Source organism: Urocampus carinirostris, chromosome 15 (assembly GCF_059441175.1).
Source record: "Urocampus carinirostris isolate Australia breed hairy pipefish chromosome 15, RoL_Ucar_1.0, whole genome shotgun sequence".
In the NCBI taxonomy this organism is placed as follows: domain Eukaryota; kingdom Metazoa; phylum Chordata; class Actinopteri; order Syngnathiformes; family Syngnathidae; genus Urocampus; species Urocampus carinirostris.
The window spans coordinates 36980047-37005038 of NC_142363.1; the positions used below are offsets into that span (position 1 = coordinate 36980047).

At 39.8% G+C, this 24992-nt stretch overlaps 2 protein-coding genes across 3 annotated transcripts in view; both read right to left on the reverse strand.

The window, feature by feature from the left end:
• Nucleotides 1-735: 735 nt before the first annotated feature.
• On the reverse strand, nucleotides 736-17789 carry lgmn (legumain). 2 transcript variants are annotated; one of them, XM_088354778.1, is made up of 14 exons: nucleotides 17648-17789; nucleotides 17333-17467; nucleotides 12189-12286; nucleotides 10641-10722; nucleotides 9229-9311; nucleotides 9083-9158; nucleotides 7739-7801; nucleotides 7605-7671; nucleotides 7424-7542; nucleotides 6064-6153; nucleotides 5799-5999; nucleotides 2727-2897; nucleotides 2224-2291; nucleotides 736-991 (listed from the first exon to the last, which is right to left on the reverse strand). In XM_088354778.1, exons 2-14 carry the CDS (start codon nucleotides 17462-17464, stop codon nucleotides 949-951), a joined length of 1293 nt encoding a protein of 430 aa, XP_088210904.1. In that variant the 5' UTR covers nucleotides 17465-17467; nucleotides 17648-17789; the 3' UTR covers nucleotides 736-948. The 2 variants fall into 2 exon arrangements, with proteins under 2 accessions (XP_088210904.1, XP_088210903.1); XM_088354777.1 differs by having other exon boundaries at nucleotides 17644-17789.
• Nucleotides 17790-20148: 2359 nt separating this feature from the next.
• pcnx1 (pecanex 1) overlaps nucleotides 20149-24992 on the reverse strand; it is a 59217-nt gene continuing 54373 nt past the window's right edge. The window contains exons 34-35 of the mRNA XM_088353789.1: nucleotides 23974-24114; nucleotides 20149-21893 (exon numbers count right to left, since the gene is read on the reverse strand). Of these exons, the coding sequence (XP_088209915.1) occupies nucleotides 21753-21893; nucleotides 23974-24114 (282 nt within the window). The 3' untranslated portion in view covers nucleotides 20149-21752. The remainder of the gene's footprint in view (nucleotides 21894-23973; nucleotides 24115-24992) is intronic.

The following is a 24992-nucleotide window of genomic DNA, read 5'->3' on the forward strand; positions in this document are numbered from 1 at the left end:
TGTTTGTGTAGGCCAGGTCTAATGTGTTCCTACCTCTTGTAGCAAAGTTTACATGCTGATGGAAATGCGGGAGAACTGTTTTCATATTGGCCTGGTTAAAGTCCCCCGTCGCAATAAAAATGCACTCGGAGTAAGCAGGCATTAGGGATTCAGTGTCTTGCCCAAGGACACTTCAACATATAACACGGAGGAGCTGGGAACCAAACCTACGACCTCTTAAGAAAGTGAGAGAGAAAGACCTAGAAGAAAGAGGGAAGAGAGAAGCGAAAGAAAACGAGGGAGAGAGATAGAAAGAGAGAGACAGAACGATAGAATTGAAGATCAATAATAAAAGAGAGGATGAAAAAGAGAAAGAAAAAGAGAGTGTGAGAGAGTATTAGAGAGAGGAAGAAAGTGAGAGCAAAAATCGAGATGGAAATAAAGAGAGACTGATCGAGAGAAATTAAGAAAGTGTCAGAACCAGAACAGATAGAGGACCCAATCACGTGACGCTCCCACACAAGCCCCCATACTAATGCGGAGCCATGCACGCCAGGCAGCCGGTCCGGCCCGGAAAGACCAGAAGCCAGAGACCGACCCCAACTGCCCGAGCCGACATTGGACCGTAAGTGACAGACAGGACAGAAAACGGACCAGGACATCGAAAACTAACAGGAAAAACAAAATGTGCAAATATTGCCAATACGAGGTGTGCCAAATAGTAGTTTATAATAATTAGAGAATAACGAATCAAAGTTTGAGTTTTGCTTCTTTTACTTTTTTATTTGGAGACTCATTTAAAATTCATCATCGTCACACTAATATAAAGCTTTTAAAAGCCCGCCATCGTAAAAAAAAAGGAAGTCAGAAACCTGTTAAAAGTGCAATTCGTCATTAAAATCAAAATACACATCGTAAAACAGAGTGCGCTTAAGAAAAACCAAGCGTCCATGTTTCGGTGGCTTTCCTTCAGTCCGTTTGGTGGCACACGGAATCCATGGCTAGCTTGATACTGCACCAACACAAAAAGAACAGTATGAACGCGCAATTATTTCACTCAAAACCAAAATCATATTCAGGGTTCGTACGCGTTTTCCGTGGCCAAATTCAAGCACTTTTTAAGAACTTTCAAGGGCATTTTCTTCTTCTAAGGATTAAATTAAGTTTTTTTCGTCGACTTTAATGCCTCAATCGTGTTAATATCTTGCTGCTAACACATACTTTGTGCTCTTTTGAGCCGTTCCTATCTATGATCTATGATCTTTTTCTTTTGATGGGCAGCTATCAACTGACACAAATTCTGCTATTCTGCTTCAACAATGCACCCAGGTTACAAACACGGAAAAGAATAATGGGTAATAATTGAGTTCAATACGGAAGACCAAAAATGAAAGAAAGTACTAAATATATAAAAAGCAGAAAAATGAGCCAAATTTTGGACTCATTTTAAAAATATGGATTCCTCTAAAGCAGACTCCGTTTAATTTTTCAGACAGCTGATCTTCTGCTTTATGTTTTACTTATTTAATTTTTATTTTTGCGTATTTTTCAGATGGTTAAATATAATCATTTAAAAAATATATATCATTTATTTTTAGTACTGAAGAGTTTGTATTTGTCATTTTTATTCAGCCTCTTCTGGGATTTTGTGTTTTTGTTTGACTTTAAGTCTGTTCAGTGTGTAAAAATCTAAAAATTGTTTTGTTTTTTGGAAGGTCTTTGAATATTTTAATGGCTAAATCATTTGGTGCATAATATTTTTTTTATTATTGATAATATATCTAGCATTAATAAAACAAAAAACGTGAGGAGTCGTTTCTCAGTGAGCTGAGCTAGTTTAAGATCAGGTAATTGTGTAATTTTGTAACTGTAATCCTGTGCAGTCCTTTGAGACATTTTTGTGATTAAGGGCTATATAAATAAATTTGACTTGACTGACTTGACTTGACTGAGCCAAAAGGACTGGTGTTCTAAACAGAGCTGTCCTATTGGGTGCGACCAGTAGGGGGCAGTGACAATGCCATCATGACCGGCCACCAGAGCAGGCGCGTCAATGTCATTTTTACGCATTTAAAAAACAATTAAATAAATTCATTTCTTGCGTGGTTTATAGACACAGACTGCCAAGAAGAGTGTCAATAGAAAGAATTTCATGCATTTTTAGGCACCCCAAAATGAAAGCATTTTCAGGGATTTCAAGCACCCGTACGAACCCCGCATATTCAAATTGAATGTTTTGGTCACCTGCTTGCTGCGTAGCTTCTTTCGCACAAGTTGACCAAAGCGTAAAGATGGCGGAGCGCGTACTCGTACTGCAAACACAAAATAAATATAATAAAAACATTTTGACATTTTCAGGCATTTTCCCCACTATACCACATCAACCGCAAATTATTTTGCATACTCAAATCTGAGAAAAAAAGTTGATGGATTGGGACTTTAGGACTCCCCTCTGGTATTGGTCGACATCACATCACGTGTAGCTCTTATTCCGGTTTGCATCGAACATCAAGAAAATGCCGATATGTCATTGGCTGAACTACTTCCCACAATGCCTTTCTCTCTATTCATTTGGCTGAGAATCTCCAATACTGTATTTAACGGCCACGGGTCCCAACAACTGCTGCGATGCTTAAGGGAGAAGCAAAAAAATGTATTGGCTGGTCCCAAGCCTGTACCCCAGTGGCCAAGGTCCGTGGCTAGAGAAGGAAAATGCAGAAAAAAGCACAGGTTTGTATCTCCTCTACCTCCGGTTTATTCCAATTGAAGCAGTTGTGTTTATAGTGGTTGACGGCGGCGCGGTAGCAGTCGTGTTGCGTTAAGTCCCGCCTCTCCGTCACCACTTCCTCCGCCTCCTGGTCGTCTCCCGTCACTTTTCCCGCGATTTGCCGCATGCTAGCGGCTAGCATCTCTCGCACCTACGCGGGAAACAAAAGAAATGCAGTTAAATTGACTTTTGTTAGGAATTAACAAAACAATAAAAAGTTAATACACAAATTGAGTGTACTGTAATGCACTTAAGTACAAAAGAACAAAATAGAGCACGTATTACTACACCACACCACAAGGGGGCGCCCCTTTGTTTGGTTGCTTGAAGCTCATCAGCGGAGTTTTTAGAGTAATTTATATTTTTTATTTCTTTGGAAATATCTCATGTTTCAATGTGGGCACGTGCGGCTTATAGTCAGGCGCGGCTTATGTATTTACAAAAAGTTTTTTCCTTTGAAAATGGACTGGATGCAAAAATTAAAGCAAATGTACATTATGGAAAAAATCCCTGCAAGACTTCCACTGAAACTAGATAAATTCGAGAAAAGATGGAATTTTTATTTGATGTCTAAACACCTCACCTTTTATTTTATTAACAATTTTTTGTTGTTGGTTTTTTTTCTGTTATTTATGGGAATGTCAATTGTATATATTTTGTGGTTCGTGTTGCTGTATGATGTCAAATTGTGTGTGAGAAATACATTTTAAAAAAAGGACTGGATGCGCCTTATAATCAGGTGCGTCTTATATTCCAAATTTTACAATGATAAAATTTCATGAAGATAGATAGAAATAACTTAAAAATGATGAGTGATAATGATAAATGAAATATGTAGGCTCAAAACACCCAATTTAATGACAGAAAGAGAAAAAGATAAAGAAGTGCTTGGGCCAAAACAAAAAATAACTGAAAATGAAATACACAGGAAATAAAACAAGCAAAAAAAAAAAAATAATAGACCGCCCTCCCGAAAAGGAAATACTTATACCCAAAAGAATCACAGAAAAAACAAAGATTGGCTGGAAAAAAAAGAAAGGAGCAGAAGGTACAAACCTAGGGCAAAACACCCAAACTACAGAAAAAAATAAATAAAAAAAGATTACTTGGGCCCAATTTTTTTTATATAAAAACAACAGAAAACGAGAAGAGATAATAAATAAGAGCGACAGTAGAAATTAAGAATATAAGGCGCACCCAGTACATTTTTAAAGGAAAAAACATTTTGTAAATACACAAGACGCACCTGACTATAAGCCGCACGTGCCCGCATTGAAACATGAGATATTTACAAAGAAAGATGGTAAACAGAAAGAGTTTTGATAATATATAGTACCTTAAAATGACAGAAGGTTTGGAAAAAAAAAACATTACTCTTTATCAAAAACTCCGCTGAGAAGCTTCAAGCTACTCAGAAAAGCATCAAAACAAAGAGGCGCCCCCTAGTGGTGTGGTACAGTAATATGTGCCCTCTATTGTTCTTTTGTACTTAAGTGCATTACAGTACACAGTATAAAATAAAGAATTACTTGGGTTTTTGATAAAAACAACAGAAAACAAGAAGAGATAATAAATAAGAGCGACAGTAAAAATTTCGAATATACGGCGCACCCAGTACATTTTTAAAGGAAAAAACATTTTGTAAATACTGACTATAAGCCGCACGTGCCCACATTGAAACAAAGAAAGACGGTAAAAAGAGAGTTATAATATGTAGTACCTAAAAATATTCTTCTTTATTAAAAACTCTGCTGATGAGCTTCAAGCAACTTGGAGAAGCAACACAACAAAGAGGCGCCCCCTTGTGGTGTGGTGCAGTAATATATGCTCTCTATTCTTTTGTACTTCAGTGCATTACTGTACACAGTATAAAATAAAAATAATTACTTGGGCCCAGTTTTTTTCAATAAAAACAACAGAAAATAATAATATTATCAAGTTTTGATTATTGATTTGTAAAGTCTTCATTGGGTGTGACATAATCACCACCATTTTGTTTTTTCATTTAGGTTTCGTTGCAGGTTTTATTGACCCGGGATGCGTTTCCAAATCAGAAAAAAGCTAAATGTACCGTAAATTCTGGACTATAAGCCGCTACTTTTCCCCCCAAACTTTCAACCCTGCGGCTCATTCAGTGATGCGGCCAATTTATGTCATTTTTCTAACAGCCTCCAGCGGCGCTCGAGTACAAAAGGTAAGATTTAAACCGGTGGAATATATGCGCCGAGGAAGACTGCAACTTCTTTCCCACACTGAGGAAGACGACTTTGATGGCTTTAGTTCTAAGGAGGAAGATGAGGACGGTTTACCGTGATTTTTACGAGTACGGTATGTTTTTTTTACCAGACCGGTTTACTGTGTTGGGAGCGTGTTGCTACCATTAACTGCCCTGTCCCGGGCACCGTTTGGGATGAAAGTTATAGTATTATTATTAAAGCTTTAAAAACTCTCGGGGTACCGTCTTTCTTTTTAAATATGTGTAACCCATGTATAATATGTATACAACTGCAACTGTATATTTTTGTAATGTATTTATTTTAGACACTTATTCTGATATGTTTTGCACGGGCGAATGAAAAAGGAGGGGCGGAACAAACGCGGGGTGACGGGAAGTGGAACAGACAGACCCGTTTGTGGACGCGGCAGACAATAGTGGATATATATTTTTCCCACCCTTACCTTTGGAAATATACACTTTTTTCCTTGGATTACTTTCAACGGGACCCGGACTCTGCAGGTCTGCATCAAACTTTAAGTACCGGTATCATTTTCCGTTCATTTTGCCGGCTGTGATTTTTGGACTGTGTACTTTAATGAAGGACATTCAGTTTCAATCGCGGGACTTAGTCGGGTTTGGGTTAATTTTGTGTTTGTGTTACATTTTTTAATGTGGGCGCATGCGGCTTATATACAGGTGCGGCTTGTCTAAGTACAAAATCGGTTTTCCTCTTAAAATGTGGTGGGTGCGGCTTATAATCAGGTGCGCTCTATAGTCCGGAATTTACGGTAGTTTCTGTTTTGGAGTTTCGGAATTTGCACAACAAATCGTGACCTTGAAATGGCGGTCCAACTGCGCCAGAAGGTCACGGGCCACCTCCATGTCGTTGGAGGCCATCAACTTCCTCTTGAGGATGGCCAGGGGCACGTCCGGACCGGGGGTCAGGTCCAGATGCTCCACGGGGGGCAGGGGCCCCGGGCCGCCCCCGCTTTTGCGGGTCCCTTGGAAGGCCGCCACCTTCATGTGAGCCAACGTCTGCGAAAGCGGCGCAGGTCGGATGGAGTCCTAAAATCTGAAGTTAAAAAAAAATGAGGCCGACCTTGTTCCCGAACTGCTGCACGTGGCTGGTGTTGGTGTGACTGCGCACGATGCGGAACTGCTTGGCTAGAGTTTCCTTGGCCAGGTCCTCCTACAGACGGGAAAATACAAAAAAAGACAACCGTCGGAACAGAACGTGGCTGGAAAAGGGGACGGTTGGAATTTTTACCAGGGATGCGAATCCGAAAATCAAACACCAAAATGAATTACAGGGTAAAACAAAAACATACAGACAAAAAAAGAGAAATGCTTGGGAGGAAAAACCAAAACTGCAACACCAAAATGAATCACAAGAAAAAAAAAATACAATTACAAAAAAATAAGAAAGGCTTAGGTCAATATTTAAAAGAGGGGAAAAAAACAACAAAAATCATATATATCATTTTGCAGTGGTGTCATGATTATTGATTGGGGGCACCTGCGGCTGCCCGGTTGTCACCAACAGCCACAGGATCTGATTGGCTGTTGGACCCTTTTTAAACCCCCTTATTCCAAGAGGAAGCCGTCAGACCGTCTGCAAACCTATGCTCTCAGCTAGGCAAGCTTTGTACTCTCTGACATTCTCCTGCCCTGTTTTCTCCTGCCTGATACCTGTTGCCGACCTTTTTCTGGACCCGTTTCTGCTTTTGCTCCTCCGTCCCGGCCATCGACCCGTTTTGCCCTGTTTCCTGCCTGATACCTATTGCCGACCTGTTTCTGGATCTGTTTCTGCTTTTGCTCCTCCGTCCCGGCCATCGACCCGTTTTGCCCTGTTTCCTGCCTAATACCCGTTGCTGGCCTCTTTCTGGACTTGTTACTGCCCTTGCTCCTACGTCCTGGCCATCGACCAGTTTTGTCTCATGATCATGCTTTTTATTGTCACAGTGATGTTATTATTGGGATTGTGGAATACTGAAATACTGTTTCGTAAAGCTGACTGGAAAAGTCTTTCAAAGTGCACAAGATTCTGAAAGACATTGTGGGAAGTAATTCAGTCGCCCTGAAAGTTCTAAATAAATGCATAACTGCATGCATTCAACGATATTTGTCACTCAAAATGCCTAGTTTTGAGCTGAGAAAGAGTTAAACCTATACCGTGACTAAAAATAGTCTGTTCATGAGACCTAACGCCTTTTCATGTGTCGTCTGCATTCCTAGCGCTCTAGTGGATGGAATCTGGCAATCTCCAAACCACTTGGTTCGATTCCTATTGCATCCAAGGTTATGCAATCGTGGACAACCATTCTTAGTGACCTAGTGGTCGAAATTCATGGACTGAACGCTCAAATTTATGGGTGATTTTTTGTGTGTGGACCTTATGGTCCAGAAAGTACATTATATTAAGAAAAAAATGAGGAGAATGAAGTGGTTAGGGGTCCTACAGCATCCGAGTCCTCCATCCAGTTGACGCTGTACCAGTCTCCCAGGTAAGTGTCCCGGTCGGCGTCGTAGTAGCAAGCGTAAGACGATTCGTGAGAGTTGGCCGCCGTGGTGGCGTAAACTGGAACCCGGATCGAAGATGTCAGGAACGGTCCGTCGTGGGAAATTTTCCGCCAAACTCACCGTCGATGTCGCGAGGGAGGTCGGACATCATGGAGCCCGACTCGCACGCTTCGATGTAAAAGACCATCTAAATGGGCGGAAAAGATGGCGTCGGGGAGACGGTGATGACGCTCGTTATTGAACCGACCGCTCACCTTCTTGTATTTTCGATTGTCGTGCATGTGGCGGATAGTATCCTGGAGGTCTTTTGCGTGCAGCTGCAAACACAAAACAGTTCACTTCGCTCACTTCTTTCGCTGATGTCCCGCATTTGAAAACGCTGTCCCGTTGCCGTAGCGATATTTGGAAAAGGGAGGTTTGCATTTTCTCAAATTGGGCCTTTTTCGAAAGTGTTAAAATAATTTATTTTCTACATTTTAGAAATATCTCATGTTGCCATAGCAACATTTGGGGCATGGAGATTTGGATTTTTTTTATGTCAATAACAATATTTCATTTATTGTGACTTAATTCATTATGTTAGTTAATGACATATGATTAAAACAAATTTTAAATTCATTTACGTTTAAAAACGATATGTCATAGAAACAAAACATTTGGAACAAAAACATCTTTTTCAAGATTCAGACGTTTTTGTAAATGCAAAAATATATTTTTGAAATTCAAATCAATTTAATGTCTTTTGACCAAAAGTTTGATATTTAGATTTCTTTTTTTTGCTTATTCAAATCAAATATTTTAACAAATGGAGTAACAGCAGGCGTTAATTAATTGACACTGCCCCTTTAAAAATGCTGAAACAGAACGTTATACCTCTCTCTCTCTTACTATCATTATTTCTCTCTCTTACTTTCATTAGTTTTCTCTCTCTCTCATTTTCATTATTTCTCTTTCTCTCCACTTTCATTATTTCTCTTTCTCTCTCTTTCATTATCTCTCTCTCTCTCTTTCATTATTTCTCTCTCTCTCTCTCTCATTCTACTTTTATTATCTCTGTCACTTTCATTATTTCTCTCTCTTACTTTCATTATTTCTCTCTCTCTCTCTCTCTCTCTCTCTTACTTTCATTATTTCTCTCTCTCTCTCTCACTTTCATTATTTCTCTCTCTCTCTCTCACTTTCATTATTTCTCTCTCTCTCACTTTCATTATCTCTGTCACTTTCATTATTTCTCTCTCTCTTTCACCTTCATTATCTCTCTCACTTTCATTATTTCTCTCTCTCTCTCTTACTTTCATTATCTCTCTCACTTTCATTATTTCTCTCTCTCTCTCTCTCATTATTTCTCTCTCTTACTTTCATTATTTCTCTCTCTCTCTCTCACTTTCATTATCTCTCTCTCTCTCACTTTCATTATCTCTCTCACTTTCATTATTTCTCTCCCTCTCTCTATCTCATAATCTCTCTCTCTCTCTCATATTTATATATAAATATATATATATATTTTTTTAGATTCGAAGAATCTTAGCTTACATTAAGTCGGATAAACATTCAGAAACAAAACAGAAAAGAGTTTGTGAAGGAAAAAGGTCCCAAACCTCTCCGGAGGGGAAGGCGATAATTCCGGGCGCTCCGTGGTCAGTGAAGTAAACGAAGACGTGATCGTCGGGGCCACTGAGGGGAGGCGGAGATAGCGGCGTTACCGTGGCAACCAAAACAAACCGAATCGACCATCGTTTCCAACCTTCTCAAGACTTTTCCGGATCCGCCCGTCAATTGGGAGGCGTCGCCTTTTAGCACGGCCAGGAAGTTGTTGGGCGTCACGTCCTGTTGTTACCAAAATAAAATACCGGGAATGACATACGATACAGAGCACACCTGATTCAAATAAAAACTACACTTTGTTTCTGTGCGAAGCGCCCCGAAAAACGAATCAATTCCTCGCCCATTTCTTACATTTTAAGCCCGGCGCAAACCGGCGAGTTGTTTAGGTCCCGTGTTTTCGGATCATGTGACCATGCGAGGTAGCGATTACAAAGAGAAGCACTCGTTGGCTACCGGGCTGAAAGGAAATGTGGCCCTATATTTCTAGATGACGGCGCCAGGGCAACCGTACTATGAAGAATAGTGCCAAATTGCAACACAGATGTTTCTTTTAGCGTCGTTGTCATCGGTGGTTGCAAATTGCATTGGCTTGTTATCGTTCATCCAGGACGAAGTTGACATCGCCAGGGCAACCGTACTGTGAAGAATCGTGCCAAATTGCAACACAGATATTTCTTTGAGCGTTGTCGTCATCGGTGGTTGCAAATTGCATTGGCTTGTCATCGTTCCTCCAGGACGAAGATGACAGCGCCAGGGCAACCGTACTGTGAAGAATCGTGCCAAATTGCAACACAGATGTTTCTTTGAGCGTTGTCGTCACCGGTGGTTGCAAATTGCATTGGCTTGTCATTGTTCCTCCAGGACGAACAAGAACTCCAGTGGACAATGATACTGAAATGGAACTGTTGTGTGTTTGTTCGATAACTTCCTCTGCTTTTCTTCGAATAAATTGAAGAATGAGTAGATATTGAAAAAAGTATGATCAAACCTCCCATTTTTCTCCTATTATGCATGACATGAAGAATCTTGGCAAAAACAACGGATTCCTGCCCTGCACACCTGACGCGGTTTTGAGCTCAAAGCACATATTTACTACTGCGCCGAAAGAAAATGTGGCGTCAAATACTAGCCCTGATCTCATAGATGCCAAAGCAACTATGTAGTGGAGAATAGTGCCAGGTCGCGACACAGACCTATCATTTTGTGTTGTTGTCATTGGCGGTTACCACAGTTACGGACCTTTGGCCCATTATCCTTCTTAGAGGACGACTTTGACGATCCGGAAATAGAAATGTACTGTTTGTGCGGGTAAAAATTTTGGGATATCACGAGTAAATATTGAGGAAAGTAGCATCAAATCTCCCATTTGGCTCCCGTTATGTATCCTAGGAAGAATGTTAGCAAAAATGCCGACTCATTTCTCCCCTTAAAGGGTTCTGTATTTAGAGCCGATGCGTTTTGGAAAAGACGTGCCGCATATTTAAAGCGGCAGCGTATAAAACATTAGCAGAGAATTAGCGTCTTGTAGCCCGGAAGCTAGCGAGTACTCACTTGTCCCGTGTAGTCTTTGAGGACGCCTTTGTACACGTCGCTGCCGTTGGGCCTGTTGATCAGGATGCCGGGCGTCGGATTCCTTCACCGGCAAAGAGAATATAGGATTAGGAGAGCTTTTCTCTAAAGGGACAGTGTGTAATATGTCGTGTAGTAGCACGAAAAACTAAATCCTGATTCGAATCCTAGGCAAAAATACACCAACTATCATAGTAATGTTCATTCTTTATTAAAAAAAAATCATAGGTAAAGAAATTTGTGTTCATTTACACAGTGGAATCCCTTCCTAAGGTCGCTGCCATGTTTGTCTGGCATCTTGCTGCTAAGCTCTGCTGTGTAGCACTGGTTTTGGCCTGCAATACAATACCTATGGTGGTCAAATATTACACACTGGAGCTTTAATGCAATTAAACAAGTGTCGTCAATTTTAGATGAATACCTATCTACAGAATTACTGCAAGTAAAGGGACAGCGTGTATATTTAGTGCTTCTAACAAGTTAAAGAAAGACTGAATTCATTCATTCCGAGACAGTCATTTATTATAACACAAATGCGAAGCAGATCCATCATAGTTAGAATGAAAACCAGAGAGAGACGACTAGAGAGAAAGAAAGAGGGAAACAAGGAGAGGAAAGAGGAGAGAGAAAGGGACCCTTGGAGAAAAAGAAAAAAAGTAGAAACAAATAGGAGAAAGGAAGAACGTCAAAGTGAGAGAGAAAAAGATAAAAAAAGAGGAAGAAAGAAAAAGGAAAGCAGAGATAAATAGAGAAAATAGAAAGGGAAAGAAAGGACAAAGAGAGTCAAAGAAAGAAAAAGAAAGAAAGGAAGAGCAAAGGAAAGAAAGAAGAGAGAAAGAGAGAGACATATACAGGTAAAGAGAGAGAGAAACAAAGAAGGAAAGGAAGAGCAAAGGAAGGAAAGAAGACAGAAACAGAAAAAAAGAGAAACAAAGAGAGGGAGAAAGTGAGAGAAAGAAAAAGAAAGAAAGAGCAAAGGAAGAAAAGGAGAGAAAGAGACGTATACAGATAAAGAGAAAGAAAGAGCAAAGGAAGGAAACAAGAGAGAAACAGGAAAAGAGAGAAACAAAGAGGGAGAAAGTAAGAGAAACAGAGAAAAAGTAAGAAAGGAAGACCGAAGGAAGGAAAGAAGAGAGAAATAGAGAGACATATACAGATAAAGAGAGAAACAAAGAAAGAAAGAAAGAGAAAAGGAAGGAAAGAAGAGACAAACAGAAAAAAAAGAGAAACAAAGAGAGGGAGAAAATGAGAGAAAAAGAGGGGAAGAAAGGAAAAAAAGCAACAGCAGTCTTGATTCACGGGCATGTCGGGACACAGGAGCTAGCAGAGCTCCTGCTGTTTACTTCGCTCTAATGTTATTCTCCCCCCGGATCCTTTATCCAATCATAAGGTACGGAGTTGGTAGAGTTTGAGACACAGGGAGGGAAGAGAGGGAGAGATAGGCTGGGCTGCATTTGAGCCTAAATAACATGCCAAATATTGGAAAAAGTCATTCAGAATGTTAAAAAGTGGATAAGGCAAAATACTGACTGTTCATTGAGCGCCAGGTCGTCCATCATCATGACCACGATCTGCTCGTCCGGGATGCCGTTGTTGTGGACGATCTGGTAGGCGTGGCACGCGTCCGCCTGCACGCAAATTGCAAAAATATCCTATAAACAAATAGCCAACGGTGGGTTATCCGTACCCGGTAGCGGTTTTTCCCACACAACTAAGCGGTCCCTGAATGGGCCGCGTGAGGAAACTGGATCATGATAAGAAGGGAGAAAGGAGGAAAAAGAAAGAAAGAGGAAGAAAAGAAAAAGGAGAGGAAGAAGGAAGGTTGAAAAAAGGACGAAAGGATTAAAGGACTAAGAAGTGGAAGAAGAAAAAAACGAAAGGGCAGAAAAAAGCCAGAAGACCACCAGAGCAGGCGTGCCATCGTCATTTTCACACTTTTTATTTCATTTATTGCGTGTTCTAGACAGGTTCAGACAGACAAGAAACACGGCCATCATTTCAAGCATTACACCCATAATTCAAGCATTGTCCTGACTTTGAAAACACAACATGAAAACTCAAGCATTTAAGGATTTCAAGCACCCGTACCAACCCCGTTTACCATTGCCCTGCCCTCCAGCAGTTACATCATCATGGTTATTATGGTATTAAGCAAATTTTTGCTCCAATTGCCTATAGATAGGTCCCTTAAAAACAAGAATAAACGGGCTCAGAGACAGTTTGTTCCCCAGGGCAGTCACCACCCTAAACAAACACACAAAAGTGGGAAAAATGTATATCTGGTGGCTTATTTGGGATTTGCTGCTAAATTCTAGTGCACTATAGTGACCATGCACTTATTTTTGATTGCACTTTTAGAATAACTTCGGGCTTATGATGTAAATCTATATTTTTTCTCCTGATTTGTTCTCCTTAAAGTCTTATTGTCTAGATTGCATGCAAAAAAGCTAGCAAGATAGATTGCTAAATAGCTAAAATAGTAGCTTGGTAGTTAGCTCGATAGGTAAACTAAAATGGAGCTCGATAGCTAGCTAGAAGAGTAAAAAGCTATAAACAAAGCTAGACTTCTAGCTAATAAGGAGGCGAAAATTTCGCTTCATAACTAGCCAAAAAGGTCGAATGTTAGCTAGATATTATGCAAAGTAAATAAATAAATAAATAAAAAACCTTAGCGAGATAACTCCTTAAAAATCAAAAAAGGTAGCTTGGTAGTTAGCTCGATAGGTAAACTAAAATGGAGCTCGATAGCTAGCTAGAAGAGTGAAAAGCTGGATAGAAAGCTATAAACAAAGCTAGATATCTAGCTAAAAAGGAGGCCAAAACGCTGCGTCGTTGCTAGCCAAAAAGGTCGAATGTTAGCTAGATATTATGCGAAAAAAGTTTTAAAAAATTAAAATAAAACCTTAGCTAGATGGCTCCCTAAAAATCTAAAAAGGTAGCTTGACGGTTAGCTAGGAAGCTTACAAAAACTAAAAGGGAGATAGATAGATAGGTAAAAGAGTAATGAGCCATTTAAATAGCTGCAAAGAACGCTAAGAACAAAGTTAGATAACTAGCTGAAAAAGAGGCCAAAATGTAGCTTGATACCTAGCAAAAAGGTCGAAGGCTAGATAGCATGTAAAAATAAAAAAAATTGAGTTGGATAACTTGTCAAATAGGCGGCATCAGGGGGTAAAGTACTCGTCTTGGGATCAAAAGGTGGCAGGTTCGATTCCCAGCTCCTCCGTGTTACAAGTGGAAGCGTCCTTGGGCAAGACACTGAATCCCTAATGCCCCCAATGAGCAGGTCGGCGCCTTGCATGGCTTCCTATTGGTGTGTGAGTGTGAATGCAGAACATTTACCATTTAGCATCTTGATTATCCTCAAAACGTTTGGAGTCTGACTCCCTATTGATGAGTGAGTGTGTGAATGGGTAAGTGTGAAGCACATTGTAAAGCGCTTTGGGAGGTTTTCATTGACTTGAAAAGCGCGATGGAAATGCAGATTACCATTTGGGATCTTGATTATCCTCAAAACGTTTGGAGGCTGACTCCCTTTTGGTGTGCGAGTGTGTGTGTGAATGGGTAAGTGTGAAGCACATTGTAAAGCGCTTTGGGAGCTCTTCATTGACTCGAAAAGCGCTATAGAAATGCAGATTACCATTTACATTTATGACATGTCTGACCCTGGAGTGCCATGTCTAATCATGTTGCTTACAATGTTATCAAAGACACTGGAAAAAAGAGAAACAAATGAATAAAAAAAAGATAAAAAGGAAAAAAGATTAAAAAAAGAAAGAAAGAAAGAAAAAGGAAAGCAGAAACAAAGCAAGGAAATAGAAATAGAGCAGCACTATTGCACTATTCATGTATTGTACAAACAATTTAGGCCAGTCTACAAGAGTTGCCTTGTAAAAGATCAAAGCGGCGCCGCCACCGAGCGGCTGCCTTTTCCAGCAGCTGCCCTGTTATCTCTCACTTTTTGTGATTTATTGTTTTATTGTCTGCTCCTATCTTCGGTGTTTTTCTTCCCGTTTGACAACTACACTTTGGATGACTTTCTATCCTATGGACATGGGTTTTAGCGCACAAAAATGCGTTTATTCGAGGAATCAACTCCCTGCCCTGAAGAATTCTTGTGCCGGCGTGATGAGGGGGCCTATGGTGGAAGAAGAGCCTGAGCTAGCTAAGCGGCTAGCGGCGTTATAGGTCTTCGGTACCATCCGTAATCATGGTAAATGTGAACTCACGACCAAATAAGACCAACGAGTGCTGGTGGAAAACATCGAAGCGCACAGGGAGCGCAGTTGCTGTGTTTTGCGGAAACATGGCTCACGTTTAGCACCCCGGACGCTAACGTGTAGCCACCCGGAGCTATTTTAGCTATCCGGCTTCAGCGCCGCTATACAGAGACACGAAAGCCTACGGGAATCGGAGAGGAGACGGACTCGCTAACACGAGGTGGTGTATCCCTGGACACAAAGAAAAAGATTTCTATCTGCCGCAGGGATGTCGAACTTTTGGACTAGCGTGTGACGTCATCCACTCCGCTACAAGCACCCCTAGGGTATCATGTTAATCCGTTAATAAACAACAGGGTAGACTGCTGGAAGTGTGAATTTCCCTACGGGGATGAATAAAGTATCTATCTAAATAGTGCCTAGATATCATAATATCATTTATATATTGATATTTAATCTCCTTTAAAGTCTTTTAATACATGTTTCTCCTGGAGTCACACTTTGTCTAAATAGGTTGTAAACAATGTACACTGATCAATGAAAACAAAGTCTATTCCGTTCTAAATATAAAGAATTGAACGCCATGTCAAGTAAGCATTTGCATCATATGTCAATAAACTAACAACAGAAAAGACTGGCCGTCATTTTATTTATTTTCAAGAATGAAAAGTCATAAAAAAAATTGAATTAAAAACAAAAAAAAAACAGTAGAAGTTTTATTTCATTAGTTTCTGTATTTTAGAAATAATTACAAGTGTCATATAAGAAAAAAAAATCAAGAAGTCATAAAATGTTTGAAAAGAACAAGCAGTATTTAAGAAATAATAACTGTCATGGTTACTGATGTGACTCAGCTGTGCCCGCTCATTTGGCACCAACTGCCGGGGGTTCTGATTGGCTACCTGTCAGTATTTGAACCCGGTCCTGTCAATCCCGTTATCAGTCCGTCTGCGAACCTAAGTGTATACTAGGCAAGCCTTTTTCAACCCTGACTCAAGCCTGTCCAGTTTTTGCTCCCGTCTGTCTCCGCTACGACCTGTTTCGATCTCAACCACATCTGCTCTCCTGTCCCGGCTGTTGACCCGTTTCTGACCACGACTACGTTTTTGCTCCCCTGTCTCGGCTATAGACCTGTTTTTCGTCCCCGACACCGCCATCGCTCGCTACGGAAGATCCACTTCCGTGTTCGGGTCACAATCCAAGCACAAGAGCGTTTTGCTTCCCGCACCTCGCGAACACCGTATGGTGGGCGCAGCCCTTCCTCTTTACCTCAATAAAACTTGTGGTAAACGTTACGCATTTGGGTCCTGTTTCCGTTCTGTTATAACAAATGTAACATAATAAACAAATTAAAAAAAAATCAAAATAAATTATTCGAAAAAACTAAATAGGGTATTAGTCGTTTCAAGTAGTAATAAAGAACATTGTAAGGTAAAAAGAACAAACAGTATTTTAGAAATAGTAACAAATGTAATCTACGTAAAAACAAAATATTGGAAAAAGTATGAGCACGGTTTGAAAGTGCAATACCCTGAATTCAAGTGCAACAACCCGGTTTTTAAAACGCAATATTCGAATTACGTAGTTTTTATTAGGGATGTTCTTAGCTTGTTTTTAAAAAAAGTATTGGATTTGCAGAATATGTGTTTTACTTGATTTTCGTACTGTTTCGTGTTTAACGTTTGACTTCTCTTCCATAATATTGCACAAATTGTATTTCAGCTCTTAAATTTGTGTATAGATCTTATTTTAGATGCGGATTCTTTATCATGAGGTAAACAACGCGCAAGTCTTTGTAAATAATTCTATATATTGTATATTATCCCCACTCAATGTTATTTATGGCAAGATAAATTCAAGACATTTTAAATACTTTTTTAATGTCTCTTGAAATCAAATGTATGCCCAAGTTGACAAAATCCCACATGAAATATTTCTTGCACACAATACATGGAGCCTTGCACATTTTAGCCATGGCCAAAAATGTTTGTCAGCCATTTCTCCCGAAAAAGTAAAGGTCTCCGTCCCAAGTTCAAATGTATACTGCGTATTATAGACATAAGACAAGTGTCCGACTGAAACCACATCACCGTTTTGACGCCAGACGATTGAGAGATGTTTAAAGAACGTGTTAATATTTTGAAGACTTTTGAATATCGCATTCAGGACCTTTTACTGCCGATGAAGGACTTATTCTTGGAAAAGTGAATAAAATGCCTTTTGAGACTTTTCAAGGACCTGCGGGAACCTTGTATCTCGTTTTAGCAATACAGTAATAATAAAGCAGATTCTGACATGGGAAAAAACAAAAATCTTCACTTAAAAAATACCGACAGGTGTCATATTACTGAAATATATGAAATATAAGTCAACATTTATCAAAAAAATATTCAAAAATAAAAACCGCGGGACCACTCCCAAGCAAATGTGCTGTTTGTGCGCATGCGCGTGCACCTGATGCCTGTAGTTGTACCAGGAAGACGATCCGGCCACGATGACGACCCAGTTCTTCCCGTTTTCGGGCTCCTGGATCGGAAAAGCCCATGACAGGCCCAATAGAATCGCCAGGATCAGAACCCGAACCATTTCCTTGAAAAAAAATGCCAAAATGAGTCAAGTTTTCGGGGTAAATCGACAACGCCTGACCGCTAGGTGGCAGCAGTCACGTGACAACGCCAGCTAGCGAGCTAGCCGCCCCCAAAAATCCCATCCAGTCTTTCACAACAAACCTAAAAAGTCGATAAAATCACACATAAATGGTTCACCTACAACTCCGGTTGTTGAATAACGACAAGCGAAGAGTAGAAACGTGAAAAAGAAACGAAGAAACCGCTTTCTGTGGACGGAAAAGCGCCTGGCTGTTATTTATTCATCGGAAAAAAGTGGAGCTGGGAATGCTATGGGAACGGGAGCCAATCGGATTTGAAAGGAGGCGGGGTTTACCCAGTTAAAGGGGAAAAAAAGGTTAAAATCACGTGATTAGCAGAAGAGTTTGATTGACATCTGAAAGGAGGATGACGAAGGGAATTTGACTTGGTAAACAAGTTTGTGTATCACAACAGAAATACTACAAAAAAAAACAACTCCAGATAGATTACAAAAATAAATGGTAAATGGTCTGCATTTATATAGTGCTTTTCAAGTCAATGAAGACCTCCCAAAGCGCTTTACAATGTGCTTCACACTTACCCATTCACACACACACTAAAAGAAAAGGATTGCCATTGCGTCAACTGTAAGATACAAACTATAGAATATGTATCACATATATAAACGTTTTGTCTTGATATTTTATTCATTTGTTTAGTTTTGCAAAACATTGCAATTCTATTTTATTATCATTCGTTGTCTTGCGAAATGTCTTACAACCAAAGAAATATTTCAAAATACCGTTACAGAAATACTACAAATATACCACGGTAAAAACTGTAATTTAAAAATACAATTACAATAATGTCACAAGAGAGATACTTAAAGGACAGTGTGTAATATTGAGTGTATGCTAGTGGTACAAAAACCATTGATTTGAATACTAGGCAAAACCACATAAATTATAATACCAATGTTGATGAATATTCTTAGATGAAGACATTAATTTTACATCGTGGAATCCACACTTAGGTCGCCGCCATGCTTGTCTGGCGTCTTGCTTCTTGCTCCTGCACTGTTTTTTGTTCGTATTAGACAATATTGCAATTTAGTGGTCAAATATTACACACTGGGGCTTTTAAAAGAATGCAGTAAAACTAAAAGACAAAAATACTACAACAGAAATATTGTGACAAAAATACAACTACAGTGATATTGCAAAAAAAAAAACTAAAGAAAAACTCCAAAAATATTTGCCCTCCTCCTCCACCTTTCCATCTCTACTCCCTAAGAGACAGCAAGGCTAGGAAAGGGGGGCCAGAGACTGAAAGGTCTGGCAAACCCTACTTATAGGGTCACTGTGGAAATGAGACACTTCATAAGACACTTTAAAATGAAAAGCCACAAAACAAAATTGAACCCAAAAGCAACTTTTTTTACCCAGAAGTGATAGCAAAGCCTTTTTTCTCCAATACCCAGCGTCGTCTGCACTGAAGGTAATTACGGTGGCATCCTAGTTTGCAGTATTTTGTGAGCATTTTACAAAAGAACTCTGCTCGCACCTTGTTTTAAAAACATTATATGGGAGCTTTAGACTAGAGTCTGGGTTTGCCATTTTTTTTTTAAATCTTTGTCTAAAAGTGTAGGGTATCGCGCTCTCTCTTTAGGGGTAAAAAGAAAATCAACATTTTTTTTTTTTAGAAATAATAACAAATTTATGGCTTCTTGGGTCAAAAGGTTCCTGTTCCCGTCCCCTGGTGTGGCCATTAGCATCTACTCATTAGCATGTAGCAGTTTGCATGTAACCATTGGCATGCCAATATTTGGTCGTATTACAAAAAAAGCTAATGTTTTTTTCATTTTTTTTTAATTTACATTTTGGCATAGCACAAATAAAACAAATGGTTTATTCCGTTTTTTGTTGTTGTACTTAAACACGAATAAAGTTTTTTAAACTGTGCTTAATTTTTTTTTTAGTTTATTTTAGCACGGCACCAAAAATGAAACGAAATGAAAAACAAATTATTTGTGTTATTTTTTTACATTTAGGCACAAAGCAGAAAATCTTAGATGTGGTAGTTTGTTAAATCTGGGCAGAGCACAACATTTGAAACTAAAAGGTTAAATACAGAAATTTAAAAAAAGCTTATTATTAAAAAGAATATAATTGTCCATTATCATTTTGCCCATGTATAAAAAATGGATATTTGATATATTTTTCTAATACAGAAAAACATTTCTATTTTACTATAATTTACACTAAAGAGTCAACTATAGAAATTAAAGGACTCCAAGGCAGTTTTTTTAATGAAAAAAGAAAACGGGCCCGCAGGTGATAGTTTTGAGTTAAAAATCGAAATAAAGTATAATAATAATAATTTCCTTGTATTGTCATTCTGTGTAACAATGTACACAGAACGAAATGTCGATTGCACCTGACCCGTTGTAGCGAGCCGATGCAGCCGCAGCCAACAGAGGGCGCCGCTATGTTTATGATTAGAACCAAAATAGTCAAACATTGAAATGAGAAATAAATTAAATTTGAACATGACTATGAAAAAAAGAGAAAAAAGGTCCTCTTACCTGCAAAGTAGTTGACTTTTCTCCAATTATTCTCATGTTACACCAACACTGTTGCAATATTACATGAAAAAAGTAATCATAAAAGTGGATAACAGCAATTAGCAATCAATCCAAATTTTATTCATCAAGATAAAAAACAATTCAGTTCAAACTATCAAACAAACCGTCCCAAAAATCTTTTCCAAACCTTTAATACAACGACAGTTTATTTTCCAAAAAAGCCAAAAAGTGTAAATACTATCCTCATCGTAATAAATATTTTTTTACACTGGACATATACATATATATATATTTGTAAATATATATATAAGGTTTTTTTTTTCTTATTTTTCTGAGCTGGTCAAAAGAAAAGCGTCTTTCCAAGGCATCCGTTTGCCAACGGCCATTCAGAGTCACAATAAATATTATAAATACGTCAACTTGTGATTGAAGTGCATCGCCTGAAAAAAAAAAAAAAAAAAAAAAAAACCTAGTGCAAGTTTCTGAAAGGGAATGACTGCATCCTTTGTCGTCGTGGCGACGGGGCAGACGAAAGCGCGACTGCATCCTCTGTCGTCGTGGCGACGGGTAAACCGCGTCACCGGGCAAATTTGGCAAATAACCGCAAAAAAACAAAAATGCATAGAAACCCGAGCGTTTCGCCGCCAAGCAGAGGTAAAGGAAAAAAGCTGGAAGGGGAAAAAAGGAAAACAAAGTACAATTCTGCCTGGACATGCACCGTTTCCCAGTGGTTGGAGATAAGGAGAGTGTTCTGTTCCCAGTTCCTGTTTTCAAACCAGACGCTAGCGGCTAATGCTAAAGGCCGACAATGTGCGACACAGTCGTCGATATTTCCGCGCGCGTGGCCAAAAAGAATAAAACTAAAAGCAGCTCCTGCTGATATTGTGCACAGATGACGCTAGTTAGCCGTTAGCCGTCGACGTTAGCGCTTGATAACATTTTAAAACACTGCAGGAAATGCTCGTTAGCGCAACGTTAACAGCGACTTAGCGACACGATTTTATATTTGCCAGTGATTTCTCTCGATCGGGAACTTTGCAATTGACTGCGGCTATTCAGCCGTTAGCCGCTAACGTTAGCGCCCGAGTACATCTCACATCGCAGAAAAGTGCTCGTTGGTATAACGTCGATGCTAATGGCTATTTAGCAATCGTATAGCTCCAATCAATTGCTATCGCTTCGGAACTTTGTCATTGATAGCAGGTAGTAAGCCGTGAGCTGCTAACATTCGTGCTCCATGTTCTCATTCGCATGACGTCAATGCTAAAGGCTATTTAGCGACCATCTTGTATAGCTGGAGCATTTGTTAAGAATCGGGAACATTGGAATTGATAGCGTCTGGTTAGCCCTCGGCGGCTCACGTTACGGCTTGAGCATATTTTGTATATCCATCACCCAAAAGTGCTCATTGGCAAAACGTTTATGCTAATTAGCCGTTTAGCAACCGTACCGTAGAAGTCTGAGCTCAAAGATTGCGAACGACGTTAGCGGCTAATATTCAAATCGGACCGCATCTCGCCAAATTCATCGATGATGCCGAGTAGTTGGCATCACTTGCTAACTACTAGCGGCGAACCAACCGTTCGCTGAACCTCCGTTGTTAACAAGCAAGGATAGCGGCTAGCTAGCTAGTTAGCCTGGCAACGTTCGTGACGGCCAACGTGAGCCGCAAACGCTCCGCTTGCGGGTGTCGGACAGGCGGCTAGACTTCGGCTCCCAGTTCGATGACGCCCGTTTCTAAAATGGGAACCAGTTTGTCGTCCACCTGAACCAGCAGGATGCTTTTGTCCACGTGGGAGCGGTTGGCCGGATCGCGGCTAAAAGGCACCCACCGGTGAATCACCTGAAAACAAAAAACCACGGCGTTACATCACGCCGGAAAAAGTAGGTCGGTGTCACGAGACCAGCGGGAAAATTGGGTCGGGTCGATGACAGCGGCCAGACAAAGTCCAAGTGGTGAGCTAAAAAGGAGCACGCAGCAGTTTAATGAACTCATTCAGTGGCAGACATTTCTCTCAAATGAGAAAACCATTTTTGCCGATTTGACTCCATTTGAAGGCTCTATAGCGATCTACATTAGGTCACAAAAGTGACTACACCCCTCACATTTCTGCCTATCATTACAGTGTTTAGTAGAACAACGCTGAAGAAACACTTTTATAGCAGTGTCAATTAATTTAACCCTCAAAAAACTAAAAAAAAAAAAAATAGCCTTCAATAAGTAAAGCCCTTTGCAACGAAAGTGAGTACACCCTGAAGCGAAAGTTCCTGAAGTGTATGGTCTGAGTACTTCCAGGCTCTTCAATCCCTGCAATACTGACAGCGCTTATCTTTCTTCGATGGCATTTGAATGGGACGCAGTGCATGTTCACTCAGCTTCTTTGGACATCCAACATCCCGATTTCTTAAAACGCTGGTGGATCTTGGCCACTGTACTGCAGCTAAACTTCAGGGTTTTTGAAAATCATTTTGTAGTCTTAGCTAGCCTTAAAATGCATTTACTCTGCTATTTAATATCTACACAGACTTGTTTTCGTTGTGTCAAAGCCATGTTTCTTCACTGAGTTTTAATTGAACATTATAATGAAATCTCGGCAGAAATGTGTACTCACTCTTGTGATATATTGTTGCAGGGCTCGGGAACCTAAGAGCAACAAATGGCTCGGAGATAAAATTCAACCGCAGCACTTTTCTGTGACGTTCCAAAGTTGGGATACGGCTTACTGTTTTGGTATATGCAAAGCCGAGGCAACACACTTACATTTTTCGCAATATATACGGTTATTAAAACAAATGGATGTATTAAAGGGACTGTGTGCTATATGTGGCCATTACACGTGGCTGTATTGTGAAGGACAACCGAAAACAAGTTCTAAATGGAGAATGGAAACTACGGAGACTCAAAGTGACCAAACAACCCCATTTTTCTTTTCATTTTTAAAGTCCCAAAGGCCAAAACCTAAATGATTTTTAAAACATATTTTTCATGGAAAGGGAAATGTAAAAACATGCTAACTCATTGTTTTTAGTGTATTTTTGAGCAAGATCAATAATTGGGTCGAAACGGACTGGCTAAGATAAGCAATGGGGCTGGAATCTAAGTATAAACAATGGTTAAATGACATTATTTAATATACATTTTATCAAAAATTAATCATAATATTTTGTAGGAATACATTATTTCAACTTAAAAATAACCCAGGATGATCTCAGTAGAAAAACAATTTCTATTGTTATTGTTGTGGATTAACTGCAAGTCAGCATTTTTGGAGCTGACAACAGACATCAGGCAGGATGTTATGAGGTAATCTTGTTGAACACAGTATAAATGCCAGCGTCGCTCGGACAGACTTCGAACGTGGCTTGAATGTTGCTGAATGAATGTTGCAATAAAGGACGTTCCCTCTCTGCCATATTTCGTCTCTGCCTATATTTTGAGGCGATGCCCAATGACGTCCTCTCCAAAATTTTTTAGGAAAAAAAAATATTTTCTGTGAACTGGAAAAATTAAATAAATGAAGTACTACTGCATATTAAACTTAAACTTTGACAGAAGAAAACAACTTGGTTGCCATCTATCACGGATTATTCTTGACCTGATGCACGAATGATTATATTCATTTTCATATGAATACGCAAATCTGTAAAAATAAAATTGTAAATAGGATTCTGAGGAAGAGAGTAATGGGAAACTATTTCATTCAATGAAAACAATCAACAGATTAGCAGCTCTTTATTGCACTGCTGCCACACTTGTCAGGTCCGTTTCCTCACATGGTTAGTCTGTGTCTGTACTTTGTGTTTTTTATTGATTGATTTGATTTTCCCATTTTGTGCAGGTGTCTGTATTTGAAGCCCCGGTATAAGAGTGTCATTTCCAAGCACATTTGAATTGGACTTTTTTCAGGGGTGTCTGTACTCACGTGTCCCTCCATGCCCTCCAGGGGGCTCCAGTCCCTCCAACAGGTACGCCCGGCCCGCAGTCTGGCCGTCTCGTCGGGCCACTGGAGCTCCTTGCGCTTGGACACGTTGATGTTCTCCAGGACCTGATGGGGATCCATGATCTGCAAGAAACCATCACCATTTTAGGTGTATTATACATGCAATCGTCAAAATCATCGTCGGTCATTTTCGCTCGATGAACGCTTGCCGGATATGATCCGTCTTGAGTAAGGCTGTCACCATTAGGAATTTCTGCGCACGATTGACGAGTGTATCGTCAACTATATGCTACTATGATAAATAGTTGTGTAGTGAAAGGAAGTCCGTCTCTTTGTAAAGAACCGGCCTTTTCGGCTCAACACATTCAAGAGAGCCGGCTCTTAAACGGCTCACTTGCTTTGTAGCATTATATTACGAATGATGATGTTGTATAAAGAAGTTAAGAAAAAGCTTAATAGGACATAGACTTTACTAAAGAGGAGCAATTTAACTGTCAAGAAATTATGAACTTCCCATTCTGATCCTTTTTTAAAAACAACTGCGATAGTGCAGGATTTCGGTCCATTTGAGGAACAATGCACAGGTGAGGTAACAGGTCCTAAGGTCTCCGACTCAACTTTTCAGTAATTAAGTGCAAAATTAATAATAATAATAATAATAATAATTTCCTTGTATTGTCATTCTGTGTAACAATGTACACAGAACGAAATGTCGATTGCATCTGACCCGATGCAGCTGCAGCCAAGAGAGGGCGCCGCCGACCACTTTTTAAGTCTTAGGAATGACTCGGCCGGGGCGCGAACCCGAACCTCCCAGTCTCAAAGCGGGCGCCTTACCATCTAGGCTACTGAGCGCACAGATGATAACAAAATACTCTAATTTCAGACGCTTTATCATGAAGTAATAAATGAAAAAATCGGGTGTAAAGCATGTATTTTGCAGAGTAAATCTCCCGGCCCGCGGGCCACATCCGGCCCGCCGTGTAGTCATATCCGGCCCG

Coding starts and splice junctions, on each gene's coding strand:
- lgmn (XM_088354778.1), bottom strand. CDS start 17,464: ATGGTTCGGGTTCTGATCCTGGCGATTCTATTGGGCCTGTCATGGGCT. Junction 12,287..17,332: donor GGTACAACTACAGGCATCAG/GTGCACGCGCAT, acceptor ATTTGCGTGCAG/GCGGACGCGTGCCACGCCTA. Junction 7,543..7,604: donor CCTCCCTCGCGACATCGACG/GTGAGTTTGGCG, acceptor TCCGGGTTCCAG/TTTACGCCACCACGGCGGCC.